The sequence below is a fragment of the Babylonia areolata genome, chromosome 33 (assembly GCF_041734735.1).
Source record: "Babylonia areolata isolate BAREFJ2019XMU chromosome 33, ASM4173473v1, whole genome shotgun sequence".
NCBI lineage: Eukaryota > Metazoa > Mollusca > Gastropoda > Neogastropoda > Buccinidae > Babylonia > Babylonia areolata.
Window position 1 is genome coordinate 20,781,004 of NC_134908.1, and position 22,500 is coordinate 20,803,503.

At 43.9% G+C, this 22,500-nt stretch overlaps 1 protein-coding gene across 1 annotated transcript in view; it reads right to left on the reverse strand.

Annotated features, from left to right (window-relative positions):
• The window catches only part of LOC143277107 (phosphatidylserine synthase 1-like), a 102,955-nt gene that overhangs the window by 8,573 nt on the left and 71,882 nt on the right, over nt 1-22,500 (reverse strand). The window contains exons 5-9 of the mRNA XM_076581845.1: nt 14,887-15,045; nt 7,215-7,366; nt 6,125-6,184; nt 1,896-1,977; nt 746-858 (exon numbers count right to left, since the gene is read on the reverse strand). Of these exons, the coding sequence (XP_076437960.1) occupies nt 746-858; nt 1,896-1,977; nt 6,125-6,184; nt 7,215-7,366; nt 14,887-15,045 (566 nt within the window). The remainder of the gene's footprint in view (nt 1-745; nt 859-1,895; nt 1,978-6,124; nt 6,185-7,214; nt 7,367-14,886; nt 15,046-22,500) is intronic.

Sequence of the window (22,500 nt, forward strand, 5' to 3'; positions counted from 1 at the left end):
TGAGTGTGTGTGTAGATGTCTGTGTGTAGTGTAGATGTGTGTGTGTGTGTGTGTGTAGATGTCTGTGTGTAGTGTAGATGTGTGAGTGTGTGTGTAGATGTCTGTGTGTAGTGTAGATGTGTGTGTGTGTGTGTGTAGATGTCTGTGTGTAGTGTAGATATGTGAGTGTGTGTGTAGATGTGTGTGTGTAGTGTAGACATGTGTGTGTGTGTAGATGTGTGTGTGTAGTGTAGATGTGTGTGTGTAGATGTGTGTGTGTAGTGTAGACATGTGTGTGTGTAGATGTGTGTGTGTAGTGTAGACATGTGTGTGTGTAGATGTGTGTGTGTAGTGTAGACATGTGTGTGTGTAGATGTGTGTGTGTAGTGTAGATGTGTGTGTGTAGATGTGTGTGTGTAGTGTAGACATGTGTGTGTGTAGATGTGTGTGTGTAGTGTAGACATGTGTGTGTGTAGATGTGTGTGTGTAGTGTAGACATGTGTGTGTGTAGTGTAGACATGTGTGTGTGTAGATGTGTGTGTGTAGTGTAGACGTGTGTGTGTAGATGTGTGTGTGTAGTGTAGACATGTGTGTGTGTAGATGTGTGTGTGTAGTGTAGACATGTGTGTGTGTAGATGTGTGTGTGTAGTGTAGACATGTGTGTGTGTAGTGTAGACATGTGTGTGTGTGTGTGTGTGTGTGTGTGTAGATGTGTGTGTGTGTAGATGTGTGTGTGTAGTGTAGACATGTGTGAATGTGTGTGTACCTGATGGTCGGGGCAGAGATGACACAGATGAGCAGAAGCCGGAAGAGGTTGAGGATGTGGGGAGGGGGGACGTGGAAGATATGCTTCAGGAAGAACGTGTTCAGTTCTGACAGCTGCAACAGGAAAGACACACACACACACACACACACACACACACACACACACACACACACACACACACATATTTACACGTGGAGTGATGGCCTAGAGGTAACGCATCCGCCTAGGAAGCGAGAGAATCTGAGCGCGCTGGTTCCAATCACGGCTCAGCCGCCGATATTTTCTCCCCCTCCACTATAGACCTTGAGTGGTGGTCTGGACGCTAGTCATTCGGATGCTCACTGCTCCTTTGTCATTGAAGATCAATCATCCTATCCACAAAAGAAAACTGGCCATGTGTTAACGAAATAAATTACATTAGGAGTTATAGTCATGTTAACAACAACCTCTTTCAGGATATTGCTTCTTTTTTTTTCTTGGGATGAAAATTCCAAAATGAAACTGAGGATAATCCTAGCATCACCAGAAATGAAAAAAAAAAACCCCAAAAAAACCCACCAAAAAACAAAAACACAACGATTAAACTATATTAATGATTAATTATTGAAAAGAATCTGATCTGATAAATAATAACAATAACAATAATGAATATTTGCGCACACAATCTCCGGAGAGACTAGAGCATTTCCAAATGCAATTACGCATACATACATACATACATTGATGCAGATACATTGCGTAACATTCATTTGCAAATTCGCATCACAGAATAAACAAGACACACACACACACACACACACTCATACACACACACACACACACAGACACACACACTCATACACACACACACACACTCACACATAAACACACACACATAGACACACACACACACTCATACACAAACACTCACACACGCACACACACACACTCATACACACACACTCACACACACACACACACACACTCACACACACACACACACACGCACGCACACACTCACACACAAACACTCACACACACACACACACGCACACACTCAAACACACACACACACACTCACACACACACACACACACTCAGGCACACACTCACAAACACACACATCTACACACACACACACACTCACACACACACAAACTAGCAGACAGACCTGCCAGAAGACGATCATCACCCAACAGGCCACAACACGAGAGAACGTGGAGTGGGGGTGCCACCACTGCACCAGGATCCAGCTGTAACCACAATGTAACATCACGTTACACAACGCTCCACGTTACACTGTACTGTATGACAGTCATTCATCTTGTTACACAACGCTCCACACTGTATTGTATGGCCAGTCAATCACGTCCTGTAACCACAATGTAACATCACGTTACACAACGCTCCACGTTACACTGTACTGTATGACAGTCATTCATCTTGTTACACAACGTTCCACACTGTATTGTATGGCCAGTCAATCACGTCCTGTAACCACAATGTAACATCACGTTACACAATGCTCCACGTTACACTGTACTGTATGACAGTCATTCATCTTGTTATACAATGTTCCAGACTGTATTGTATGGCCAGTCAATCACGTCCTGTAACCAGAATGTAACATCACGTTACACAACGCTCCACGTTACACTGTACTGTATGACAGTCATTCATCTTGTTACACAACGTTCCACACTGTACTGTATGGCCAGTCAATCACGTCCTGTAACCAGAATGTAACATCACGTTACACAACGCTCCACGTTACACTGTACTGTATGACAGTCATTCATCTTGTTACACAACGTTCCACACTGTATTGTATGGCCAGTCAATCACGTCCTGTAACCAGAATGTAACATCATGTTACACAACGCTCCACGTTACACTGTACTGTATGACAGTCAATCATGTCCTTGATACACATTTATTTGCTTATTTATCATCATTGTTGTCTTTTTTTTTTAACTTATTTGATTATTATTACTACTACTAAAATTATTTATGTACGCTTATAGTTGACTTCATCAAGTTTTTGCGCCTTATACATATTATTATTATTAGTAGCATTTAAAAAAAAAAGTATTTATCTATTATTTATTTAGCCCCACTCCCCCCCCTTTTTTTCTCAAGGCCTGACTAAGCGCATTGGGTTATGCTGCTGTTCAGGCATCTGCTTGGCAGATGTGGTGTAGCGTATATGGATTTGTCCCAACGCAGTGACGCCTCCTTGAGCTACTGAAACTGAAACTTGTTACACAACGTTCCACACTGTATTGTATGACAATCATGTCCTTGTTACACAACGCTCCACACTGTATTGTATGACAGTCAATCATGTCCTTGTTACACAACGTTCCACACTGTATTGTATGACAGTCAATCATGTCCTTGTTACACAACGTTCCATACTGTATTGTATGACAGTCAATCATGTCCTTGTTACACAACGCTCCACACTGTATTGTAGGACAGTCAATCATGTCCTTGTTACACAACGTTCCATACTGTATTGTATGACAGTCAATCATGTCCTTGTTACACAACGTTCCATACTGTATTGTATGACAGTCAATCATGTCCTTGTTACACAACGCTCCACACTGTATTGTATGACAGTCAATCATGTCCTTGTTACACAACGTTCCATACTGTATTGTATGACAGTCAATCATGTCCTTGTTACACAACGTTCCACACTGTATTGTATGACAGTCAATCATGTCCTTGTTACACAACGTTCCACACTGTATTGTATGACAGTCAATCATGTCCTTGTTACACAACGTTCCATACTGTATTGTAGGACAATCAATCATGTCCTTGTTACACAACGTTCCATACTGTATTGTAGGACAATCAATCATGTCCTTGTTACACAACGTTCCATACTGTATTGTAGGACAGTCAATCATCTTGTTACACAACGCTCCACACTGTATTGTATGACAGTCAATCATGTCCTTGTTACACAACGTTCCACACTGTATTGTGTGACAGTCAATCATGTCCTTGTTACACAACATTCCACACTGTATTGTATGACAGTCAATCATGTCCTTGTTACACAACGCTCCACACTGTATTGTATGACAGTCATGTCCTTGTTACACAACGCTCCACACTGTATTGTATGACAGTCATGTCCTTGTTACACAACGCTCCACACTGTATTGTATGACAGTCAATCATGTCCTTGTTACACAACGTTCCACACTGTATTGTAGGACAGTCAATCATCTTGTTACACAACGCTCCACACTGTATTGTAGGACAGTCAATCATCTTGTTACACAACGCTCCACACTGTATTGTAGGACAGTCAATCATCTTGTTACACAACGCTCCACACTGTATTGTATGACAGTCAATCATGTCCTTGTTACACAACGCTCCACACTGTATTGTATGACAGTCAATCATGTCCTTGTTACACAACGCTCCATACTGTATTGTATGACAATCATGTCCTTGTTACACAACGTTCCACACTGTATTGTATGACAGTCAATCATGTCCTTGTTACACAACGTTCCATACTGTATTGTATGACAGTCAATCATGTCCTTGTTACACAACGTTCCATACTGTATTGTATGACAGTCAATCATGTCCTTGTTACACAACGTTCCACACTGTATTGTATGACAGTCAATCATGTCCTTGTTACACAACGTTCCATACTGTATTGTATGACAGTCAATCATGTCCTTGTTACACAACGCTCCACACTGTATTGTATGACAGTCAATCATGTCCTTGTTACACAACGCTCCGCACTGTATTTTATGACAGTCAATCATGTCCTTGTTACACACGTTCCATACTGTATTGTAGGACAGTCAATCATGTCCTTGTTACACAACGCTCCACACTGTATTGTATGACAGTCAATCATGTCCTTGTTACACAACGCTCCACACTGTATTGTAGGACAGTCAATCATCTTGTTACACAACGCTCCACACTGTATTGTAGGACAGTCAATCATCTTGTTACACAACGCTCCATACTGTATTGTATGACAGTCAATCATGTCCTTGTTACACAACGTTCCACACTCTATTGTAGGACAGTCAATCATGTCCTTGTTACACAACGCTCCACACTGTATTGTAGGACAGTCAATCATGTCCTTGTTACACAACCACCACACTGTATTGTAGGACAGTCAATCATGTCCTTGTTACACAACGCTCCACACTGTATTGTAGGACAGTCAATCATGTCCTTGTTACACAACGTTCCATACTGTATTGTATGACAGTCAATCATCTCCTTGTTACACAACGTTCCACACTGTATTGTAGGACAGTCAATCATGTCCTTGTTACACAACGCTCCACACTGTATTGTAGGACAGTCAATCATGTCCTTGTTACACAACGCTCCACACTGTATTGTAGGACAGTCAATCATGTCCTTGTTACACAACGCTCCACACTGTATTGTAGGACAGTCAATCATGTCCTTGTTACACAACGCTCCACACTGTATTGTATGACAGTCAATCATGTCCTTGTTACACAACGCTCCACACTGTATTGTATGACAGTCAATCATGTCCTTGTTACACAACGCTCCATACTGTATTGAATGACAGTCAATCATGTCCTTGTTACACAACGTTCCATACTGTATTGTATGACAGTCAATCATGTCCTTGTTACACAACGCTCCACACTGTATTGTATGACAGTCAATCATGTCCTTGTTACACAACGCTCCACACTGTATTGTAGGACAGTCAATCATCTTGTTACACAACGCTCCACACTGTATTGTAGGACAGTCAATCATGTCCTTGTTACACAACGCTCCACACTGTATTGTAGGACAGTCAATCATCTTGTTACACAACGCTCCACACTGTATTGTAGGACAGTCAATCATGTCCTTGTTACACAACGCTCCACACTGTATTGTAGGACAGTCAATCATGTCCTTGTTACACAACGCTCCACACTGTATTGTATGACAGTCATGTCCTTGTTACACAACGCTCCACACTGTATTGTAGGACAGTCAATCATGTCCTTGTTACACAACGTTCCACACTGTATTGTAGGACAGTCAATCATGTCCTTGTTACACAACGTTCCATACTGTATTGTAGGACAGTCAATCATGTCCTTGTTACACAACGCTCCATACTGTATTGTAGGACAATCAATCATGTCCTTGTTACACAACGCTCCACACTGTATTGTATGACAGTCAATCATGTCCTTGTTACACAACGTTCCATACTGTATTGTAGGACAGTCAATCATCTCCTTGTTACACAACGCTCCACACTGTATTGTAGGGCAGTCAATCATGTCCTTGTTACACAACGTTCCACACTGTATTGTAGGACAGTGGCTGAGGCCAGCATGTTAGAGATGGACTCACCTGATGGGCGTGAACTGCAGAACAGCCCTGCGAAGCTTGCCTGTCGTACTGTGGATGTCCCTGTGGGCAGACGTGTGGACACATTGATCTGTGTGTGTGTGTGTGTGTGTGTGTGTGTGTGTGTGTGTGTGTGTGTGTGTGTGTGTATATATATATATGTGTGTGTGTGTGTGTGTGTGTGTGTGTGTGTGTGTGTGTGTGTGTGTGTTTCTTTGTTTGTTCTTTTGGTTGAAGAAACTTCCATCCACAGTAAATAATTGTAGTGGTGAGTGTGTGTGTGTGTGTGTGTGTGTGTGTGTGTGTGTGTGTGTGAGTGTTTCTTTGTTTGTTCTTTTGTTTGAAGAAACTTCCATCCACAGTAAATAATTGTAGTGGTGAGTGTGTGTGTGTGTGTGTGTGTGTGTGTGTGTGTGTGTGTGTGTGTGTGTTGTATATATATATATATATATATGTGTGTGTGTGTGTGTGTGTGTGTGTGTGTGTGTGTGTGTGTGTGTTATGTGAGTGTCTCTTTGCTTGTTTGTTCTTTTGTTTGAAGAAACTTCCATCCACAGTAAATAATTGTAGTGGTGAGTGTGCAGCAACTCAGAAAACGCATGCACGTCACTGCAACAATGATATGTATACACATACAGGCACATACGGACACGCACATGCGTGAACAAACATTCACACACACACACACACACACACACACACACGCACACGCATGAACAAACGTTCACAGACACAAACACGCACACACGTGAACAAACGTTCACACACACACACACACACACACACATACATACACACACGAACAGACACTCACACTTCAACACCCCCACCACCCCCAACAACCTGCCTGAACACACACACACACACACACACACACACACCAAAAAACAACAAAAAAAGCACACACAGATACACAGACACAGTCACAAACACACGAACACACACACACACACACCAAAAAACAACAACAAAAAATACCACACACAGATACACAGACACAGACACAAACACACACATACACACCCATCCACCCACAAACACACAGGTACCCACCCACCCACACACAAACACACACCCACACACCAACACCCACTTAATACTCTCCCAGTGGTAGTCCTGCATCTCCAGCTTGCGACAGATGACCATGCCGATCCAGATGCCCAGCCCGTTGCACAGGAGGACGTCCAGGATCAGGGTGTCCCACCAGCACTCCGCAAAGTTGGGCAGCAGGTGAGTGAAGGCCACCTGTACCACATCACCACCACATCACACCACATCACGCATCATACTGTATCATATCACACATCCAAGGGGGTTATAAATGGCAACATGTACCCTTGGCTGGGGGGGGGGGTGGGGGGGGGGTATGCTAGCTGCCTGCCAGGGTTACGTGTGTGTTCACTTTCCCGGAACTCACTGACATGATCGCAGAAGATCGAACATGCGCATAAAAAATTCAGCGTTCCATCCATACTGGGGTGTTTCAGGTAGCCCGCAATGGAAACGCAGATATTGGCTGCCCAGTAATGTACATGTACACACACACTCACACACACACACACACGCCCGAAGACAGAAAATGGCTGTCTAAACAGTTGGGTAAAACGAGTCGAGCGGGTAGAATTAATGGCTAATCTTCTAATGGATAGGAAAAAAAAACAACTACAGAACTTGCACCCCTGAAGAAAATAAAAAAGACGGGGAAGAGGAAAAAGAAAGAGAGAGAGAAGGAGGAAGAGGAGGAACAGAAGAAGGAAAAAGAAAAAGACAAGAAGAAGAAGAAGTAGGAGAAGAAGAAGAAGAAAAAGAAGAAGAAGAAGGAGAAGAAGAAAAAGAAGTAGAAAAAGTAGAAGAAAAAGAAGGAGAAGAAGAAGAAGTAGAAGAAGAATGAGAAGTAGGAGAAGAAGAAGAAGAAGAAGAAGAAGTAGGAGAAGACGAAGAAAAAGAAGAAGGAGAAGGAAGAAGGAGAAGAAAAAGAAGAAGAAGAATAGATGAAGAAAGGAGGAAAAAGAGAAGAAGAAGAAGAAGAATGAGAAGTAGAAGAAGGAGGAAAAGAAGAAGAAGAAGAAGGAGAAGAAAAAGAAGACGAGATGAAGAAAGGAGGAAAAAGAGAAGAAGAAGAAGAAGAAAAAAAGAAAAAAAAAGGAGGAGAAGAAGAAGAATAAGAATAAGTAGAAGAAGGAGGAGCAGAAATAGAAGAAGAAGAATAACAACAACAACGAGGAGGAGGAGGAGGAGGAGGAGGAGGTGGAGGAGGAGGAGGAGGAGGAGGAGGAGGTGGAGGAGGAGGAGGAGGTGGAGGAGGAGGAGGTGGAGGAGGAGGAGGAGGAGGTGGAGGAGGAGGAAGAGGAGGAGGAGGAGGAGGAGGTGGAGAGGAGGAGGAAGAGGAGGAGGAGGAGGAGGAGGAGGAGAAGCGGAACAGCATCAGCACCACCACTCTCCTCACCATCATCAGCACCGTAATCAACATCATTCTCGCCGCGAGCCAGCACAGTCATCATCACCACAATCAGCACAGCACGTCATCATCATCATCATCATTACCCTCACATAATTAGCATAAAGTACCATCCTCACCCTCACCGTAAACAGCGTCAGTACCATTATTATCCTCACCGTCAATTAGATTAGTACCTTCACCATTATCCTCCCCGCAATTAGCACATCACTGCCATTATCCTCACTGTAATTATAGCATAAGTATCATCATCATCATCCTCCTCACCATAATCAGCACTAGCATCATCGTTATCATAAACGCAAACAGCATCAGCAGTCATCATTATCCTCGCCGTAATTAGCGCCAGTATCATCATCATCATCATCATCATCCCCACCGCGATTAGATCAACACCGTCATCATTATCCACACCGTAATTAGCATCAGTATCATCACTATCCACACCGTAATTAGCATCAGTATCATCACTATCCTCACCGTAATTAGCACCCAGCATCATCATTATCCACACCGTAATTAGCACCCAGCATCATCATTATCCTCACCGTAATTAGCACCAGCATCATCACTATCCTCACCGTAATTAGCATCAGTATCATCACTATCCTCACCGTAATTAGCACCAGCATCATCACTATCCTCACCGTAATTAGCACCCAGCATCATCATTATCCACACCGTAATTAGCATCAGTATCATCACTATCCACACCGTAATTAGCATCAGTATCATCACTATCCTCACCGTAATTAGCACCCAGCATCATCATTATCCACACCGTAATTAGCACCCAGCATCATCATTATCCACACCGTAATTAGCATCAGTATCATCACTATCCTCACCGTAATTAGCACCCAGCATCATCATTATCCACACCGTAATTAGCATCAGTATCATCACTATCCTCACCGTAATTAGCACCCAGCATCATCATTATCCTCACCGTAATTAGCATCAGTATCATCACTATCCTCACCGTAATTAGCACCAGCATCATCATTATCCACACCGTAATTAGCATCAGTATCATCATTATCCACACCGTAATTAGCACCAGCATCATCATTATCCACACCGTAATTAGTAAGCCACTTCATCATCATCCTCGCCCTAATTAGCACCCAGCATCATCATTATCCACACCGTAATTAGCATCAGTATCATCACTATCCTCACCGCAATTAGTAAGCCACTTCATCATCATCCTCGCCCTAATTAGCACCCAGCATCATCATTATCCACACCGTAATTAGCACCAGCATCATCACTATCCTCACCGCAATTAGTAAGCCACTTCATCATCATCCTCGCCCTAATTAGCACCAGCATCATCATTATCCACACCGTAATTAGCATCAGCATCATCACTATCCTCACCGTAATTAGTAAGCCACTTCATCATCATCCTCGCCCTAATTAGCACCGGTACCTTCGTTATCCTAACCACGATTAGATCAGCCCTTGTCATCATATCATTATCCCCACCGAGATTAGCATAATTTCAGTTTCAGTTTCAGTTTCTCAAGGAGGCGTCACTGCGTTCGGACAAATCCATAAACGATACACCACATCTCCTAGGCAGATGCCTGACCAGCAGCGTAACCCAACGCGCTTAGTCAGTCCTTGAGTGCATGCTAATATATATATATATATGTACCTGACAGCGTGGATTTCGTTTTACATATTTTTTGCCAGAGGACAACACTCTCGTCGCCATGGGTTCTTTGTCAGTGCGCTAAGTGCAGTGCTGCACACGGGACCTCGGGTTTATCGTCTCATCCGAAAGACTAGACGCTCAGTTTTGATTTCCAGTCAAACTTTGGAGAAAGGGCGAGAGCGGGATTCGAACCCACACCCTCACGGACTCTCTGTATTGACAGCCGAGCGTCTTAACCATTCTGCCACCTTCCTCCTTAATTAGCACCAATTAATTAGCCATCCTTATTAGTACAATCATTACCGTCACCGTCCCCCAACCATAATTAGCATCAGTACCACCATCGTTATTCTCACCGTAACTTGCAAGCCAGTCTTCATTATTCTCACCAGTGATTTGATCAGCACCGTCAATATCATCCCCATAATTAGCATCAGCACCATCATCGTTATCCCCACCACAATTAGCATCACCATCACTATTATTATCCCCGCCGTAATTAGCATCACCATCAACATTATCCCCGCCGTAATTAGCATCATCATAAACATTATCCCCGCCGTAATTAGCATCACCATCATCCCCGCCGTAATTAGCATCACCATCAACATTATCCTCACCATAATTAGCATCACCATCACCATCATCCCCGCCGTAATTAGCATCACCATCAACATTATCCCCGCCGTAATTAGCATCACCATCAACATTATCCCCGCCGTAATTAGCATCACCATCACCATCATCCCCACCATAATTAGCATCACCATCCCCGCCGCAATTAGCATCACCATCGACATTATCCCCGCCGTAATTAGCATAAACATTATCCCCGCCGTAATTAGCATCACCATTATCCCCACCATAATTAGCATCACCATCAACATTATCCCCGCCGTAATTAGCATCACCATCAACATTATCCCCACCATAATTAGCATCATCATCACCATCATCCCCGCCGTAATTAGCATCACCATCAACATTATCCCCACCATAATTAGCATCACCATCACAATTATCCCACCATAATTAGCATCACCATCACCCCCGCCGTAATTAGCATCACCATCAACATTATCCCCGCCGTAATTAGCATCACCATCAACATTATCCCCACCATAATTAGCATCACCATTATCCCCACCATAATTCGCATCACCATCAACATTATCCCCACCATAATTAGCATCATCATCAACATTATCCCTGCCGTAATTAGAAACATCATCAACATTACCCCTGCCGTAATTAGAAACATCATCAACATTATCCCCGCCGTAATTAGCATCACCATCAACATTATCCCCGCCGTAATTAGCATCACCATTATCCCCACCATAATTAGCATCACCATCAACATTATCCTAGCCGTAATTAGCATCACCATTATCCCCACCATAATTAGCATCACCATCAACATTATCCCCGCCGTAATTAGCATCACCATCAACATTATCCCCGCCGTAATTAGCATCACCATTATCCCCACCATAATTAGCATCACCATCAACATTATCCCCGCCGTAATTAGCATCACCATTATCCCCACCATAATTCGCATCACCATCAACATTATCCTCACCATAATTAGCATCACCATTATCCTCACCGTAATTAGCATCACCATTATCCCCACCATAATTAGCATCACCATCAACATTATCCCCGCCGTAATTAGCATCACCATTATCCCCACCATAATTAGCATCACCATCAACATTGTCCCCGCCGTAATTAGCATCACCATCAACATTACCCTCACCATAATTAGCATCACCATCAACATTATCCCCGCCGTAATTAGCATCACCATCAACATTACCCTCACCATAATTAGCATCACCATCAACATTATCCCCCGCTGTAATTAGCATCAGCTCCATCAACATTATTCTCACCATAACTAGCATCAGCACCGTCATGAACCTCACCACAATTAGATCAGCATCATGATCATCATCATCATCATTATTATCTTCACCGTAATCAATAAGCCAATCGTCATCATCATATCCTCACCATCATCAGACCAGCACCACCACCATCATTATCTTATCCTCTCAACCGTAATAAGCACCGGCACCTCGTACCGTAATCCTCCTCCTCCACCCCCCCCCCCCCCCCCCCCGCCAAGCCCCTCCATAACCGTAATTAGCACCACGTGAATTAGTCAATGGGCAACAGCTGTCAGCGGAGGCGCTGGGCATCACTGTTGATCAATAACCAGCAGCGTCCCAGTCAATGCCGACGAGGACATCACCACCATTGCCTTTCGCTGTCAAAGACCTCAGCCTTTTTTTTTTTGGTTTTTTTTTTTTGACTCACTTGTGTAAACAAAGTGAGTCTATGTTTTAACCCGGTGTTCGGTTGTCTGTGTGTGTGTGTGTGTGTGTGTGTGTGTGTGTGTGTGTGTCCGTGGTAAACTTTAACATTGACATTTTCTCTGCAAATACTTTGTCAGTTAACACCAAATTAAGCATAAAAATAGGAAAAATTCAGTTCTTTCCAGTCGTCTTGTTTAAAACAATATTGCACCTCTGGGATGGGCACAAAAAAAAGAAAAAAAAAAGAAAAAAAAAGAAGCCTAATTATATGCAAACTGCATTTACTGTTAAATTTATATTTTTTGTATTCTCTAAACTTGCCACTTTGATTTGATATTCTGACCCAACAACAAGAGCAGTCATTATTATCATTTTTTGTTCGAACAGGAACTTCTTTTGCTAAGCATGGAAGTTTTATTTATTTTGCAAACGTTTTGGTGCAGATAGTAAAAAAGGGAAATTACTCTGTAATTAATGCTATGGGACTTAATTTGCTTTAAACTGATCTTTCTCATCTTAAACATTACATTCTGAAATTATACTCAATACATAAAAAGCTTGGATTTTTTTTAAAAAGTGTATCACAAGTGAGTCTTGAAGGCCTTGCCTCTCTTCTTTTCTTTTTCTTTGGTTTAAATAATCTTTAATTATTCAACAATACACATGATTACAATGCAATGAATGACAAAAGAGCATCAACAAGCTTAAAGCTTATACTGTGCTCACAACGTTGCACTTCAATTTTATCATGGCGGCTGATGAATCATATCATCAATTGTTATCAAATAACATTCATAAACAGTAAGTAATGAAATAATGAAATAAAACAAATAAACAAACAGTACATAATATAGTAAAAAAAAATGCTAATATCAATATTAACATGAGATTAAATTTATTATCACCAGAGTAATCGGCCTAATAGAAGAAAAAACACGAAGGGGGGGAAAAAAGAAGAAGAAAATTTAGAAGAATGGTGGGTAAGGTGGTGGGGGAGGTGGAACAGAGGGGAGAGGAGAAATTCTGACAGATCATTGGCCAATCCATTCAACTTTGAATATTTGGTCAGTCAAATAAATCCAACATATATTTTTTTTCTTTTTCTTTCTTTTTTAAAATTTTATTTATATTTTTTATACACTAATCAACTGTCATTCTGTCGGCTTTTGTTATTATTATTATTATTATTTATTCATCACCGGTAGTGCCTGCTCTGGTGGATGCTGCTGGCATGAGCGGAAGTCAGTTAGTGGTTGCCTCTGGGCATCATTTGTTTTCTGTTGTGTCTGTTGTCACTGCTATCTTCTTCTTCTTCTTCACCACCACCACCTCCTCCTGTTTCTTCTTCTTCTTCTCCTCTTCCTACTTCTCCACCTCCTCCTTCTTCTTCCTTTTATTTTTCTTCTTCGTTCTTGGGGCTGTGACCCCCACGTTCCCTCGTGTACGTGAGTGGGCTGTTCCGTGTATGACCGGTTTTTGTTGTGTGTTTTTTTTCTACCCCCCCTGCCATGCAGGCCATCTCTCTCTCTCTCTCTCTCTCTCTCTCTCTCTATATATATATATATATATATATATATATATATATATAAAGAAAAAGAAGAAGATAAAGAATAGAAAGAAGAAGACGACGACGAAGAAGAACCAAGAACAAGAACAACAAAAACACAACAACAACAAAGGTATGTATATACTGAAAAAGAAGAAGGGGACGAAGACGAAGAACAACAACAACAAGAAAGATATATATATATATCTATATATATATATATATATATATATATATATATTATATATATATATATATATATATACATATATATATACAGAAAAATAAAAAGAAGAAGATGAAGAATAGAAAGAAGAAGAAGACGACGACGAAGAAGAAGAAGAAGAAGAAGAAGAAGAAGAAGAAGAAGAAGAAGAAGAAGAAGAAGAAGAAGAAGAAGAAGAAGAAGAAGAAGAAGAAGAAGAAGAAGAAGAATTAGAAGAAGAAGAAGAAGAAGAAGAATTAGAAGGAGAAGACAACACGAAGAAGAAGAAGAAGAAGAAGAAGAAGAAGAAGAAGAAGAAGAACAAGAACAAGAACAACAACAACAAAGGTATGCATATACTGAAAAAGAAGAGGGGGACGAAGAGAAGAAGAAGAAGAAGAAGAAGAAGAAGAAGAAGAAGAACAAGAACAAGAAGAAGAAGAAGAACAACAACAAGAACAACAACAACAAAGGTATGCATATACTGAAAAAGAAGAGGGGGACGAAGAGAAGAAGAAGAAGAAGAAGAAGAAGAAGAAGAAGATCTACAGGAGGAAGCTCCAGACCTCAGTGATTTCCCACATGACGCTGATGGTCCACAGGATGCCGTAGTGACGGATCAGCAGAGCCTTGGTCACCCAGCCGAAGAAGTGGCACAGGATGAACACGTCCATGTGTGACCACAGCCTCTGCAGTGTCAGATCCGAGCAGTTCACAGCGTACTCCTGAACACACACACACACACAAACTGATTGTTAGTGGGCTGTTTCGACAGTCCCCGAAAACATATTACGGCTACCTAAGTCATCTACGTAAGCCTCTGCAGTGTCAGATCCGAGCAGTTCACAGCGTACTCCTGAACACACACACACACACAAACTGATTGTTAGTGGGCTGTTTCGACAGTCCCCGAAAACATATTACGGCTACCTAAGTCATCTACGTAAGCCTCTGCAGTGTCAGGTCCGAGCAGTTCACAGCGTACTCCTGAACACACACACACACACACACACACACACACACACACACACACAAACTGATTGTTAGTGGGCTGTTTCGACAGTCCCCGAAAACATATTACGGCTACCTAAGTCATCTACGTAAGCCTCTGCAGTGTCAGGTCCGAGCAGTTCACAGCGTACTCCTGAACACACACACACACACACACACACACATACACACAAACTGATTGTTAGTGGGCTGTTTCGACAGTCCCCGAAAACAAAGTACGGCTGCCATTAGTCATCTAAGTAAGCCGCTGCAGTGTCAGGTCTGAACAGTTCACCACATACCCATGCATACCAAAAAAAGACAGAGTGGAGTGATGGCCTAGAGGTAACGCATCCGCCTAGGAAGCGAGAGAATCTGAGCGCGCTGGTTCGAATCACGGCTCGGCCGCCGATATTTTCTCCCCCTCCACTAGACCTTGCGTGGTGGTCTGGACGCTAGTCATTCGGATGAGACGATAAACCGAGGTCCAGTGTGCAAGCATGCAATTAGCGCACGTAAAAGAACCCACAGCAACAATAGGGTTGTTCCTGGCAAAATTCTGTGGAAAAATCCACTTCGATAGAAAAAACAAAACTGCACGCAGGAAAAAATACAAAAAAAGAAAAAAAAAAAAAAGGGTGGCGCTGTAGTGTAGCGACGCGCTCTCCCCTGGGGGAGAGCAGCCCGAATTTCACACAGAGAAATCTGTTGTGATAAAAAGAAATACAAATACAAATACACAGCAATGGGAATTCATTTACATCGGAGTCTTTCGTGAAGGACCGTGGTTCTCCTCCTCCTCTTCTTCTTCTTCTTCTGCGTTCGTGGGCTGCAACTCCCTCGTTCACTCGTATATACGCGAGTGGGCTTTTACGTGTATGGCCGTTTTTAACCCGCGGGTGTGTGCATGATGGGTGTGTTCTCGTTTCCATAACCCACCGAACGCTGACATGGATGACAGGATCTTTAACGTGCGTATTTGATCTTCTGCTTGCCGTATACACACGAAGGGGGGTTCAGGCACTGGCAGGTCTGCACCATATGTTGACCTGGGAGATCGTAAAAATCCGTCACCGTGATTCGAACCCGGGACCCTCAGACTGAAAGTCCAACGCTTTAACTCACTCAGTACGGCCAGTCCTCTCTTCTCCTCTACACAGACCCCTCGGATGTCCAGTGGGTGTCTCAATGACCCAACCTTTAGCTTCCGTCGTCAGAATTGTGGTATTCTTTGTCAACATTCACCTCTTCAGTATAAGAGCCTTCCGCTTGCAATATTTTGATGGTGGTAATTGGGGTGAAACGCTGTTTACGTCGTCTCTTTCGCCGTTCGTATGGAGAGAGTTAACCATTCGGCTATTGCGCCCGTCGATCGTGGCTCTGAAAACCAGGAGGCAAAATTGCGTTGGCTCTTCGTGCTGTGTAGCCTTGACGGCCTGCTGGCCTTTGGGAACCACCCCAATGCCGACTGCCCGAAAATAACTCTTGGTCGAGAGAGTGGGGATGTCTCTGTCCAGTTCAGTCAGGAGCCTCGGCGTTGTCCTTGACAACACACTGTCCATGCAAAAATTTATCAATCAGACATGTCAATCCTGCTACTGTCAACTGCGGCGCATCAGTTCCATCCGGAAATATCTGTCCATTGACGCAACATCTAGACTTGTCGTTTCTCTCATTCTCTCTCGCCTTGACTACTGTAATTCTCTATTGTCTGGTTTAACTGCTTCATCCATTGAGTCCCTTCAATTCAGCGCATACAAAATTCTGCTGCCCGACTCGTCCTCAGAAAGAAAAGATCTGAGCACATCACTCCTCTTTTGCAACATCTCCACTGGCTCCCTGTCTCACACCGAATAAAGTACAAGATCAGCACTCTATGCTACAAATGTATTCACAAATCAGCCCCTTCCTATTTCTGTGGCTGCCTTCACCTCTACACTCCATCTCGCTCACTACGATCAGCTTCGGATCCACTCCACTTACGCATACTCAGATTCAAACTCTCGACTGTTGGCCGCCGTTCTTTCTCTGTCTCTGGACCTTGCAATCAGAATGAACTTCCTCTTTCGCTTCGTCAGGTCTCCACACTCAGCTCTTTCAAGTCTGGCCTTAAAACCCACCTCTTCCCAAAATAGCCTCCCTTGCCTGCCTCTTCCTTGTCTTTAGTTTCTCCAGTTTTAGAGTTATGCGTGCGTGAGAATGACTGGTGCGAAAGCGCTTAGATTTGTTTATGCACAAGATTCAGCGCTATATAACTACCATTATCATTATTATTATTATTATTAACTTGGGCGAAGCACTCTCCACAACGATAATGGAATTCTAACCCAAACAGCCGTTGCCTCCTCTGCTGATCTCATAGTCAGACACGACCGACAATCAGTATTATGTATGATAGTCGTGTCCGACTATGACCATCAGAACTGCAGAAGCGTCAACTACCTTCCTGGACTCTCTGGGCTAGAATTCGGTTATTGTGGAGAGTGTCTTGCCCCAAGTTACATCCCCACTATCTCGGCCAAGAGGGTTTTAGGACGGCCGGCGTTGGGATGGTCCCCAAAGGCCAACAAGCCCCCCCCACCCCCACCCCACCCAAGACTGCAGCACTAAGAGCCAGTGCAATCTTGCCTCCTGGTTTGAGAGTCATAGTCCTTCACAAAAGACTAAGCTGTAAATGATTTCCCACTGCAGTGGAGAAACCACTGATAATACAGCTTTCGCATTGTTGTCGGCTCAATCGTAAACTTATGTCAATATGTGATATAAACCGAGCGTTGGGCCGAAAATCGATCAGTATTATACATTACCCTTATCCAGTACACACACACACACACACACACACACACACACACCATGAGAGAAGCGTGTGTCGATGTGAGAGAGAGAGAGAGAAAACACACACACACACACACTCAAGCAAAAAGACACACACACACACACACACACAAACACACTCAAGCAAAAAGACACACACACACTCTCAAGCAAACACACACACACACACACACTTTTCTGTTAACAGGATCTGATCTAACGGTTTGTTTAAAAACAGAAGAGCCAAACATTCAGAGGACATAACAACTCTCAGAACAGTCTGTGGGATTTCGCAATACCCCCCAACCTGTGCTTAATCAGAAGCGACTGAGAGACCCCCCCCCCCCCCCTCTCTCTCCCCCACTCTCTTCCATCCCTTCCCCCCACCTCTCTCCATATCCCTCTGCCCCCCTCATTCTCTCTCCCCCCCCTCTCTCTCCCCCCCTCTCTCTCCCCCCCTCTCTCTCTCAAATACGTGGATGTTTTATGGATGAACACATATCGTAACACCCTTGCTCAGTTTAGGATGGGAGTATTACAAAATTAATGTTGACAAATACCGTTACTCAAGGAATCAAGAAAACTGAAATTGTCCATTTTGTAGTAACTCACCTGAAACCGAAATTCACTTCACTTTGGAGTGCCCTAAGTATGAAGACTTAAGATCTAAGTATTCACAGAATATTGTCAATTACGAAATTCATAATCTGGAATTTGTGAGAGTTCCAGAAGAGAGTATTTTTGTTTTTGCGAAGTTTTTTTTTCTTCTATGCCTTTAAACTTAGATCCCAGATCTTGAATGCAGTCCAAAATATACAAATGTAATTTTTTTCCCCTCGTGTAAATAATAATGTATCTGTGAACCCCCATAGAAAGGGGCTGTGGCCTATTCAATAAACTAGTGTCAGTGTCACTCTCTCTCTCTCTCTCTCTCTCGCTCAACCAAGCAGCAGCAGCAGTTTAAGCAGTAGTAGCAGCAGTAACAGTAGCAGTAGTAAGCACACTCGTTCTCAATTTCACTTCTCTTTAAATGATACTGGACGAAGAAAAGATATAATCTTACGTACACACACCCAGCCCCCAGCCCCCTCATGCACAACACACACACACACACACACACACACACACAGAGTCCCCCACGCCCCCTTTCTCCCCTCCCCCCCCCCACAAACACACACAAAACGGTACAAGGCGACCTTGTTCTAATCCGACGGAGCAGAGATGGCCCAAAAGGCCGATTGATTTTGGCTTCTCACATACCCCCCCCCCCCCACCCCATGCCCCTCTAACACACACACATCCATCACCGTCTCACACACACCCCCCTCCCGCCTACACACAAACACACACACACACACACAGATGCGCGCGCGCGCACACACACACACACCCATCTCCCTCTCTCTCACACACAAATCACGCCACAGAACAACACAACACGTGTATGTATAACTATATGCTATGCATTGTGTTTATGTGTATATATCTGTGTATGTGCGTGTGTGTGTGAGACACACACACACAGACACACACATAGAGACAGACAGACGGAGACAGAGACAGAATGTGTGTGTGTGTGTGTGTGTGTGTGTGTGTGTGTGTGTGTGTTTGTGTGTGTGTGTGAGTGTGTGTGCGTGAGTGTGTGTGTGTGTTTGTGTGTGAGTGTGTGTGTGTGTGTGTGTGTGTGTGTGTGTGTGTGTGTGTGTGTGTGTGTGTTTGTAGTTTGCTAGTCACATTCTAGTGTTTATACGTAACATTGACGTAAAGTGTTAATAATAATAAAAACCACATGTTTTGCAAAAGCACCTAGGGCAGAGTTTTGGATAGCGTGCTATATACATGTATCCATTATCATTATTATCATTACTACTACTGCTACTACTACTACTATTTTATCTCATTTACTTCATCTTATATCTTATCAATAGTATGTTGTGTGTGTACCCACTATCATCATCACTATCACTATGACTACTACTACTATTACTATCATTTTATTTTATTTTATTTTTTTTCAACACCAACTCGGGCCCACATCCCCCCCGAAATCCTACTCCCCACCACCCGCCCCCCCGCCTTCTCCCCACCTCCCCCGACCCCCCACTGTCTCCTTTGTCCCACGGTGAGTCACTGTCCGCTGTGTCGTGAACGTTTCAGCTGTGGCCTGCCTTGCTGTTTTTTTGTTTTTTGAAAGCACATTTCTCTCTCTCCATCTCTGTCTGTCTGTCTCGTGTGTGTGTGTGTGTGTGTGTGTGTGTGTGTGTGTGTGTGTGTGTGTGTGTGTGTGTGTGTGTGTTGTAGTACTACTACTACTACTACTACTAGTAGTAATAGTGATAGTTAGAAGCAGTAGCTGCTGTAGTATGTATGTATATGTGTTGGAGAGGCGGTGGAAGTGTGTGTGTGTGTGTGTGTGTGTGTGTGTGTGTGTGTGTGTGTGTGTGTGTGTGTGTGTGTGTGTGTGTGTGAGCAGCAGCAGCAGTAGTAGTAGTAGTAGTATTAACTACTACTAGTAGTTGTTGTAGTAGTATGTGCATGCATGTGTTGGATAGGTGGGGGAAGTGTGTCAGTGTGTGCTTCTCTCTCTCTGTGTGTGTGTGTGTGTGTGTGTGTGTGTGTGTGTGTGTGTGTGTGTGTGTGTGTGATTGTAACTGTGTGCGTGAAAGATAGAGAGACAGACAGACAGACAGAGATCGCATCCATCACTCCCACCAGCACTCGGAGGCAGCTGACCGGTTCATTACAATTATATCTCCCCTTTACGCACGCACGCACAAACACAAACCCACACGCGCACACACATACACACACACACGCACTCACACATATACGCAGAAAAGGAGTGATAAACACAGGCAATCTCAAACACACACACACACGCGCGCGCATTTGCTTGCTTTCACACAAACACACAGAGTAATATAAACATATTCCATGTCAACACACACACACGCATGGCCTGGCCTGACCTGACCTGGTCTATGACCTGGGCGACAGCCGCAATGATGGGCAAGGGGGTGGAGTCCCTGTGTGTGTGTGTGTGTGTGTGTGTGTGTGTGTGTGTGTGTGTGTGTGTGTGTGAGAATGTGAATACACGTGTGCGAGCGTGAGTGTGTGTGTGTGTGTGTGTGTGTGTGTGTGTGTGTGTGTGTGTGTGTGTGTGTGTGTGTGTGAGAATGTGAATACACGTGTGCGAGCGTGAGTGTGTGTGTGTGTGTGTGTGTGTGTGTGTGTGCGCGCGCGATCGTATGTGCGAACGTGAGAGAGACAGAGAGAGAGAGAGAGAGCGGGAGAGAGGGAGTGTGTGTGTGTGTGTGTGTGTGTGTGCGCGCGCGCGTATGAGTGTGTGTGTGTGTGATTCGTAATTGTGTGTCTCTATGTGCATGCGTGCGTGCGAGCGTGTCTACGTCTGTGGACTATGTGTATGCGTGCATACGCGTGTGTACGCATGTGTGTGTACGTGCGTGCATATGAGTATGTGTGTGCGTGTGTATGGGCGCGTGTGTGTGTGTGAGTGTGTGTGTGTGTGTGTGTGTGTGTGTGTGTGTGTGATTGCAACTGTTTGCGTGAAAGATGGAGAGAGAGAGAGAGAGTGTGTGTGTGCGTGTGTGTATGTGTGTGCGCGTGCGCGTGTGTGCGCGTGCGCACCCGCGCATGTATGTGTGTGTATCAGGAGGAAAGCAGCATCGCCAATGCTCCTCCAACTAGCGGCAGCGAGGAAAGGGGGCTTTTGGGGGGCAGGAGTGGGGGGTGGGGGGTTAGGGGGGGGGGTATGGGGGGTGAAGAAAGAGGATTATGGGGCATGCACCACGTCAAATGCCAAACCGTCGCATCAGTGGCCGGCTACAAAAGGTCTTTGAGGCAGACAAAATGCAGTGATTGATTGGCTGGCAGAGAGAGAGAGAGAGAGAGAGAGACAGAGACAGAGAGACAGAGAGAGAGAGGGGGGGAAGAGAGAGAGAGAGAGAGAGAGAGAGAGAGAGAGAGAGAGAGAGAGAGAGAGAGAGAGAGAATATGAGAGAGACGGAGACAGAGCATTTGAGAGAGAGACAAAGAGAGAGGAGACTGGGAGGGATGGAGAGAGAGACAAGAGACAAATAGAGACAGACAGACAGACAAGCAGACAGACAAGCAGACAGAGACAGATATAGAGACAGAGAAAGAGGGTTGGCTGAGGTGGAGAGAGGGCCAAAGAGAGAGAGACAGAGACAGACACAGAGACAGAGAGCGGGGGTTGGAATGGATGGAGAGACACAGTCAGAGAGAGATAGAGAGAGAGAGAGATAGAGAGAGAGAGACGTTTAGGATGGGTGAGGAGCGAGTGTGTCAAAGAGAAAGAAAGAGAGCGAGAGAGAGAGAGAGAGAGAGAGAGAAAG